Here is a 9755-nt window from a genome sequence, read left to right as displayed (position 1 = left end):
AAAAAAAAAGCAAAGATCCACATTGTATCACCCATGCAAGTCTCTTTCACTCATTCTGCTCTGCACACAAGCATGCCAGTCCTCTTACCCAGCTGGGGCAATCCCGAACCACCACAGTGACATCTCCAAACACGCGTGAGGTGTACTCCATGAAGGCCGGGTTGTGGATGCTGCTCTCCAGGTCGCATGGTCCCACCAGCGCTCCGTGACCCAGGTAGCTCCACAGCAGACCCCCCTGCAGCTGCCCCTGGCCCATGATCTCCTCCCCAGGCCCGACTCCCCCAGGGCACTCGCTGCCTAGAGCCACGATGTGGATGGACCTGTAAACCAGACAACGTGGTTGGGAAGTGAATCAAGCTGCACACAAGCAGATGATGATCCAGAGGTGGAGCTGAGGGAGAGGAGGCACTTTTTGCTTTGGTCCTCCTTATTATTCATGTCTATCACGGAGACAGTGCATCAACCGTTATGTCACTAAAAATGACTGAGAAGAAGCTTGCCAAGGCCCCTTGTTACACTTGACAGGGAGTTAGGGTTCAATGAATCTGAGAAATATGTTCGTTGATGTATTTACATGTTTAAGCAGTGATACGGTGACATAAAACAAAAGCATGCAAGCGTACCAGGAACCCCCTCTCCTCGAACCCCCTAATGAGTTGCAGCTCCAGAGCAACTTACATTGTGGTCACCGCGGTTTTGTTCCGCTGCTCTACGCTATGGAGCCCGTTTCCCTCACGGTGCGTTTCCACGCCAGTCTGCAGCAGTCAGACTCGGCTTTTCCGCAATGAGCCGCGGCTCCGCTCCGTCGTTAATCCCTCTCATCGGTGGCTGGCCCCCCGGGAGCACGGCTGCTGCTGCTGCTGCTGCTGCTGCTGCTGCTGCTGCTAGGGAGTTTCGCAGTCACTCGCATTTCCCCGTCTCGTTATTCATTCATAAAAGCGGAGCTCGATACCGTCCCGAACCGACCGCAGAGCAGAGGCGCACCGGACAGCCCAGCCAGAGCGGCGGAGCAGCAGAGCAGAGTGTGTGTACGGCAGCAGCGCCCATGGGCAGCCAATGCGCTAACAGACAAACAAGTTGTCAGTCGGCAGGAAACACAATTAACGCCGAGAAGGAGAGGGCAGCCTCGCGCCTCAGCGTCCAGACCGTATGAATGACGTCGGCGGATAAAACAAAGTCTCACTAGCAAAAACAACTGTAGAGAGAGAGAGAGAGAGAGAGAGAGAGAGAGAGAGAGGTCGCGCCTGACTCAGCAACACGCACGCGGGCATTAACACGTAGAAGCGGCGCGCGCCAACACACACACACACACGCACACATGCACAGCCTCACCAGGACCATGATGTTGACATGCAGGAAATCACAGTGATGTTTTGTTCAGTCAAACAGAGTTTCCCCTCTAAAACAATAAAAGATCAAGGGCTTTATCCTCTGGTGAATGAATGTCACTGGCGCTGAACTCAACACATGAACAGACACAAAAGAACTGCCTAGAGCCATGAGCATGGGGTGCAATGTTAATGATAGTGATAATAATGATACCCATAAGCAGCAAATGTAAGGAGAATAATTGCTGATGTAGCAAGAAAATGTAAAATACATTCTCAGGCTTTGAGGGCGTTTTGTTGTGGAGTCAGTTAGAAACTGTTCGTTACTGAGGCAGGGGCAAAACAGGGGAGGTATGTCAAATATTTTTTTAAGAACATGGCAGAGACTTATGTTTTTATTTTGGTTTAGGGAAAGGACATACAACTAAAAATTGTTATATTTTGGATTCATTAAAATCAAGAAGACACATACAAGGCAAATTTTCTGTAAAAAATGCCCAAATCACAAGATTAATCATAGCCAGAAACTGAAAACTTGTTTGATAATGATGTGATTTGTAAGGAGGGTTTGTATTTTGCATAAAGAGATACTTCATGTCACATAATGGTAATTGCTGCATTGCTGAATCCTAGTTGTTGTTTTTTTGTTTGTTTTTTAAGTAGGACTTACATCAACATAGCTAACCTCATATGTTGTTGACCAGGTAACATAAACATTACAAAGCAACTTTTCTAAAATGAGCATTTGCTTTTCTAACACTATAATTAACTGGTACTGGTAAATGAATTTCACATGGCGTTATTTTCGTGTCAAGCATGTCAGAAATTTGCCTTAATCTCACTATAGACGTTTAAGGTTAGCCGAAGACAAGTTAACCATTAGGCAGCCCTGTTAAACTACACGTATGTAACATTAACATGTATGGTGGATTTAAGGACGAATACAATTTAGTCGGTTGATTATATACATAACAAATTTATCACAAAACCTAGCAGTGTCATGAGATATTCCAGGCTTCATGTTCCGAAATGTGATTTATTGATCATTTAAAACATAGTGGTTAAATAAACGAGCTGGGGTGTGGCTCTCAGGTAATGTTAGCTAACACGGAAGCTAACAGTTAACGTTAGCTTGTGTGTAACAACGTAAGCTAACCATACACAGAAAGTTCTCATTTTTTCTTACTTAAATGGGTGAAAAAGTGTATACAAACCGTTTCTTTTACTTATTTCCCTCTTAAACGTAGCTTTACACTGCTTCTTGGTCAAGGAGCCCAAACAAAAAGACTTCAGGAGACAAAGGGCAGCTGGGCAGACAGGCAGTCTGTATAACCCAGCAGCTGGGCCACACCAAAACTATCTCTTGGCAAACTAACCCCCCCAAAAATACCCAACAGGCTCAACCCTTTTACCAATTTAAAAAGTATTTCTATCTGCATAGACAGCCTACTTTCATGAAAAAGGCCATCTTTCCAAGAAATTTGCTTTGCTTTGGTGAGGAAAAAACTTTATTTGTATAGCACCTTTCATACAAGAAATGCAGCCCAGGGTGCTTTACAACACAGTATCCCATTGAGATAATATTAATAAAAAATAAAGATTAAAATAGAATGTATAAAATGACTAAATCAAGGAAAATAAAACATTTTAAAGAGGTGCCGCAGTGCGTAAGTGTGAAGCAAAATGCAATAATGGCTCTAAAGCCTATATTTTCGTGTTAATATATAAGAAAATGTGTTGGGCCTATTTATGATGGAGGGAGGGTCATTTCACCAGTAATTCAGGTCAGCTGGAGGACAAATATTTGTAGCTCGAGGGAGGGTTAAGAGTTTTGGGGGGTTTTTTTAAGTCACACGACAGGCATCCCCCTACTCTGATAAATAAAGAACAGTCCCTCAGTAGGCTTGTAAATGAAAAGGGATAATAAGATCTGGTAGTCACTCTTGGATAAACTCAAGGGCTTTCAGAGCTTTTTGAGAGGAAGAATAGCTCGAGCCTTAAAGGTTTTATCAAAGCCCCCCTTGTCATTCATGATAATGATGAATAATGCAAGACATCAAACCAACAGTGTTGTATAGGCCTTGGGTTTAAATGCCCTGCAACACTGTATTTTCATGCTGCTTACATACTGTGCAGTCCTCCTCCTCTGGAATAATGTGCACTAGCTCTGCTAAGCAGTTTCCCAAGACAGCCTGCTCTTTAGCTGGACAAAGAGCGCTTCACTTGACCTATTCCAAATGACCACCTGCACGTAATGGTACCTGTCTTGCACCAAGATTCTCAATTTAACCACGTAATACAGATGAACTATCTCATGTGTAGCAACACTGCAGTGAAGTGCTTAGCCCCCCCCCATTCTACGTAACCAAGGGCCCTGCGCATTACTTGATTGTATTCAAAGCGTCACATGGGCAGAAATCAAACACAGTTATTTCCTTTCTTGCCGAGAGTTAAATCAGAAGATCAAATGTTGAACGTTCAAAGCAAAACCCTAAATTTCTGTACAGAATATGCACCAGAGGGCCCCTGGGGGGCAGGAGTGGGAAGCGGCCACAATGCCTGTCTGAGGCTGCTGTCAACTCACCTTTTAACAATCTTCAGGGACTGCCTTGCAGTCTTCAGAAATGTTTTGTTTTGTTTTTTCATTTACGTGATGAATTTTTTGCCAGTGGATCCAAAACATGTCACAACAAAAATCCCAAGTGCTGTGATCCATACAGCCTGTGACCTGAAATTCATGCTTTCTGACGTTATCTGAGAGAAATAGACATGGATATCACAAAAAATGGCCAGCATTGTGAGTATGAGCTTTTTATTTTTTATCAATTTTTAATCGCCACTTAGGACATAAGCGATTATAAACGTTTTTATCTCACTGATTCATTCACTATGCATAATGCATGAGGAATATTGAAATGCAAGGTGGATACACATCATTTAGATATCTAGTGCCACCCAATTTATGACAATTCATCCATCAGTCCATTATCTGTAACCACTTATCCTATTCAAGATCGTAGTGGACTGGAGTCAGTCCCAGCTGACACTAGGAGAAAGGCGGGGTACACCAGGTTTGAGAATAGAGAATTAGAAATCAAAATTCACTCATAACAAAAAAAAAAGTTTATTTAGTGAACTACATGATTGTTTTGAGATGCACATCTACCTAACATGGCAACATGTGACCTGATCTTTAGTAAAACATTTTAACATCATGTAAACAGCACGCCATGAATAAAGCAATTTAAAATTCTAAACACTCCCAAACTCATTGAAAACAGGACCCTTTTAAAGCCATACTGACCCTAGGAGTTACTTGATGTAGAGCATGAACTGTGTGTCATTGAAGCTGGGGTAGGCAGTTTTATTCTGAGCAAAAATCTGACAATAAATGCAAATGCACGCATGTGTGCTTGTTGACATTCCAGCGTGAGTTGCCATGTGCGGTTGCTTCCTAAATAACCACGTGCAGCATCATCCCACCATGTGCATTTGTTGAAATCATGGTAGCAGCATCCTGGAATGTAAATAGACACAGAAGGATACCTAACTCGTGATAGGTAGACGCAGAAGTCAACTGACAAAGTGGCAACATATGACGAGTTGGGATGAGAACATGCTGGCTAATCAGCTAACTTTCACTTGCTGCCATTATACAGGTGAGACCTGGCATTGCTGCTGGCCACCAGTCTACTGTGACACCTGGCACTGAGAGGATTTATATCCGCAATCAGAAAGTTGGTCTCCAGAGCTTGTGTCCGCTCCACTCCCGGAGAAGCAGTCCACAGCAGTGGGGAGTAAAGAGAGGGACAGTGTGGTGGCTAGCTAACAAGTTCTTGTCTCATTGGTGGTTTGATAAACAAAACAAGAGAGAGTGGTGCAAGGAAGGGTAGAGAAAATGTGTGCAACTCTACAATAATGTAAAATCAAACAAATTAATGTATGGGAAACACTGGTTTACTGTATGAAGCATGCGCATTTGCCCATGATGTGTTCATTTCCCCCCAGAAAGGGGGAAATGAATTCTGCCTTTTTTAAGCCTTTTCCATATTTCTGCCTACTCCAGCTTTAAATATCTGACATCGTCTTTATAAAGTCATCATGCAATATTTTAGGGGAGAGGAGACTAAAGAGATGCCATCCTCATCTATCTATCAAACTACTATTTTTTCTTGTCAGCTTCTGCAGCTCTTTCCCTTTCCAACTTGCCCTTCTCTCCCTGGTAAAAGTCTGAATCTCTCCAGCACGTGTCCTCAGAGAGCTTGACATAAACATCCCCATTGGTTTCAGTGACTGTGTGAGTCCGCTGCTTCACACCCTTGGAGTACCATCTGGGCACAGGCGGCTCTCCCCTGGGGTCAGTGCCCTTGTATAAGCCCTCTCCTTCGGCGAGAGAGATCTTGTACTTGTGTTTTGGACAAATTATGCACAGCTTGCCGGCGATTTCCTGTGAGTGTGTTGAAAGAAAGCAGGTAAACAACCGTATGTGGGATAAGTGTAGGTCATTTAGGCCCCTCTACATTAGCATGTGATTAAATTAACGAGATGCAGTATTGGTATCTTAATTGCAGTGTTTTCATTATGCCTGAGCCAAGTAAGGATTTTAGGGCAGATGGAATAAAAAAAAGCATGAATGTGGTAAAAACACAAAAGTGCAGTCCAATATTTAAATGTCATTTTGTTTTTTTTTTTGCTCTGGGCTAGACACAAAACAAACTCTAAATAAATCTCTTAAATAAAATGTAAACCTCACCTCAATGTCTCCATTCTGCAGTTCTCCCCCAGCATCTGTTGAGAGGGTAGAGGATCAGTGTATTGCAGAATAAGCAAATAGTTTACAGCACGCTAACTTTCTGCTGAATGGACACACTTTAGAGGTGATATGTGCTAAACTGTACTATGGATAACAAAGCAGCTCAGTGTTAAATGTCCTATAGCAGGACGTCTATCAGCAGCAACCTATTTTTGAATGGATGCAGTGTTGTAAACAACACCTTTGATTCAGAAAGAATACAAGTTCTCAGACAAAGTCTAACTGCCAGAGATGGGAATAAATGACAAGTCACTAGCAAGTCTCAAATCTTAACTGTAGAGCCTAAAGCAAGTTCCAAGTCACTGTGGTGAGAATCGAGCAAGTCGAGTCAAGTCCCTGCTAAAGTCATTGCTCAGGCCAAGCAAGTCACAAGTAAAGTCACAAGAAATTTTGATGATTTACCCGAGTTTCCACAGTTAAATCAGTTCAACTGACAAGTTTAATCTTATTTTCAGCATTAATGAAAACTGATGAAGCCTGCTTACACGTAAATCTTACTGATATTTGACATTTTGTGGTAATCAATGACAGGACTCCAAAATAAACAACTGAGTGCTGCAGGGATGATGTTTTTGTGTAGGCTGGCGCAGAAGTTGCCCTGGTTTCCTTGTCAAAAATGGGATTCGGAGAAAATAAGCTCTGTAGCAATTAAAAGTTTGATACTTATTGTTGTCTAACAAGATAATCCTCATAAATGAACACCACTTTTAGGATTTTTGAGGGCCTAAATGCAATCGCCGGAAGAAAAAAGCTAAAAAAAAAAATCTAAAAAAGTTCTAAAAGAACTACACCACCATCGCATGACTTAACGTCACCATCACAACGAGGCTGTAAAGTAATGGTATGTGTGATGGTGCTCTTTTAGCCAGTTGTTATAGCAACTGCGTTTTTTAAGACATCGAAAAGCTTAAGAGTTCACCACTGGGGTATTTATTACCATAATTTAGGTCACAGAAAAAACTTGAAAATTTCCTAAGCTCATGTTAAGCACAGACATTATTTCAGGCATCAAACCCATTTAAATAAACACTAATTTCGAGACTACGGAACCAGAAGTGTAAAATGGCTAACTCAGTTGCAGGATTTAGGCTTCATTCCTGCACTACTCTTTTGACAGTGGGGGTCTGAAATTATAATATAACCTCTGAGCTTTTGCGCTGCAGACTTTGCATACAGCTGTTGTCCCCTTACTATCATCGACAACATCATCCTTGAATCACGATTTTGTTATTGTTGGACTAGTCTTTTCCATGATAGCTGTCTTGTGCGTTTGCCTCTTTAGGTCTGTTGTGTCTTAGTAGGTTGCCAGGTTTGAACATTGCAAAAAAATTACCGTCATATTTTAAAAAACAATATGTAACTTCTCAAGAAAAACGCAAATATTTAATCAAAAAAAAACCTCAAGTCCTTTCAATTCATCTGTCTCAAGTCTAAGTCAAGTCTCAAGTCATGAGGTCAAAGTCAAGTCGAGTCTTTAATCATTGTTAATCAAGCAAGTCTCAAGTCCTCAAATTTTCCTCTCTGACTCAAGTCAAGTCATGCGACTAGGCTCATCCACCTCTGCTAACTGCCAATAATAGAAGTTAAGCACAAGAAGAACACAACTCACGATAGCAGTACGAGTCCATAGCATAGAAGACATTTTGGTGGTGGATGATCAACACATCCCGACCAGCTACTGTTCTGCAGGAGCGCTTTGCTGCAATCAGCTCATCCTTCTTCCCAACAAAATGAGGCCCCTCTGTGGACTGCTCTGTCACCTCCATGGCCCTGTGAAATAATGTTCAGGAGGGGAACAGGAAGTATCACAATTTAGTGCTCATCATAAAGAATCGTGTCCAAATCACAAGATTGGTTGTGCAGTCAATGTCATGTGCAGTTCGGCTGTTTTTCCGGGCGAGAACTTAAATCTTAACCACACATGAAAAGTGTGGCTTTTGGATTTGTCACCAGGATTATCGTGTTGGCACCTCCCATCACAGTTGTCAGCTTAAATTAAGTCCACAACACCTCCAGAACATTCAGCCTGAAGAATCCAAGTAAGGACATCTCTTGGCACTGATCAGCTCGACTACAAACGTACTCAGACCTGCAATATTAATCCCTAACATCTGGGAGCCTGATTCTTCAGCAGATCAAAAGTTTAACTGTATTTACAAGGCATATGTGTGCATATATTATTATTATTATTATCATTGAAAGAAAATGACCTAAAGATTAGAGAGGAAAAACAAAAGGTTAAAAAAAACAACTAAGAAAATGTCTTGAGAAATGGGCTTAAAAAATACAATTCGGTAAGATATATTTAAATATATGAATATTATAAAAAAACATTTTCCAAATCAACTAAGTGCTTGCAATTTGTGGAACAGTTCTTGTCAAGTTGCTCAATGGCTTTTTTCCCCCATGTTTTTAAAAGATAGCAAACCAATTTGCTCAGAATTCAAAGGTTCAAATACTTGTGAAGGCCTCTGAACGCAGAAAAAGAAAAGTGATCTCAATCCAGGTTTGAAATGCTTCATGGCTACATGTATGACCTACATGAATGTCATAATTGTACAAAAGCATTGGTCATCTAGAGACCACAGTCCTACATCCATGTGTAATCTCTGTGACAGCCAGTATATACAAAAGAAAAATGTCTGGATGCAGGGGAACCTGACCCCAACTGTGATCTGTGTATAGTGGAGTGGAATAACGAGCACTTCATTGCAGGCTGAGTAAGCACAGTAGTAGTGGCAGCAAAAGTCACATGTCCTGAGGCATCTGGCGAAACCACAGACAGCTACATGCTATGAAGGAAGGATCCACAGAAAAGCAAAATAATTGTTTATGTCAGGAAAATGATATATTTTCTTTAAGCGAGCCCTGAGGGACTATAGGAATAAATTTGTACAAATCCTGTGTACGCATCCCATCTGGCTGTCTATCAGTGTGACTCTCTCTTGCTCTCTGTATTTTTACTTGATAATAACAAAAACATGTATTTTGGGTGAGTTCTTGTCTTTACCTTGAAACTCTGCAGCGGTGTCTCCTCTGTCAAGCCGAACAACTGTACTGCTGACAGTTCGGCTTGCGTGGGAAGGAGGCCCCATCTCTATTATCTTCAGACACAAGCTGTCTTCAGTTGGCCGTATCTTCACTGGGTACATTTCTTATCTGTCTCCCGCAGGCACAACAGCAATGCAATTGGGAAGAAATATCCAAAGTTATCATAAAACCATTTGTTTAATCTGTCATTGTAAGAGTTTTAAATCGGTAAAATCTATTTAAATCAAAATAATAAAAAATATGTGTTATTATTTATTAGAGCATTTTAGTCTCATCAGTTAATTAGCTTTGTGTCCCTACGTTATTTTAATTCCTACAGTTACCATCATCTGCAGTTGTAGCAGTGTAGTAGTAGCAGTATGAAGTAACTTAGTGATGTATACTCAATGAATGTACAGTGTCTAAGTACAGTTTTCAGTACTTGTACTTTACTGAAGTATTGCCATTTTCAGCAACTTTATACCTCAACTCCACTACATTTTAGAGGGAAATACTGTAGCCTATTTTTACACCCGTGCTTTTATTAGCAGTGCAGCAACAGGGCCTAGTTACTTTTTAACATG

At 41.4% G+C, this 9755-nt stretch overlaps 1 protein-coding gene across 1 annotated transcript; it reads right to left on the bottom strand.

Moving 5' to 3' along the window:
• Positions 1 to 4671: 4671 nt before the first annotated feature.
• On the bottom strand, positions 4672 to 9170 carry rfesd (Rieske (Fe-S) domain containing). Its single transcript, XM_042507633.1, has 4 exons — positions 9152 to 9170; positions 7751 to 7911; positions 6082 to 6116; positions 4672 to 5775 (listed from the first exon to the last, which is right to left on the bottom strand). The coding sequence occupies exons 2-4, from the start codon at positions 7905 to 7907 to the stop codon at positions 5491 to 5493; spliced, it is 477 nt and encodes a 158-aa protein (XP_042363567.1). The 5' UTR covers positions 7908 to 7911; positions 9152 to 9170; the 3' UTR covers positions 4672 to 5490.
• Between the last annotated feature and the right edge of the window lie 585 nt (positions 9171 to 9755).

The sequence above is a fragment of the Plectropomus leopardus genome, chromosome 2, assembly GCF_008729295.1.
Source record: "Plectropomus leopardus isolate mb chromosome 2, YSFRI_Pleo_2.0, whole genome shotgun sequence".
Lineage (NCBI taxonomy): Eukaryota > Metazoa > Chordata > Actinopteri > Perciformes > Serranidae > Plectropomus > Plectropomus leopardus.
Note: the sequence above shows the minus strand (reverse complement) of the source record. Positions and strands in the feature narration are given on the sequence as shown.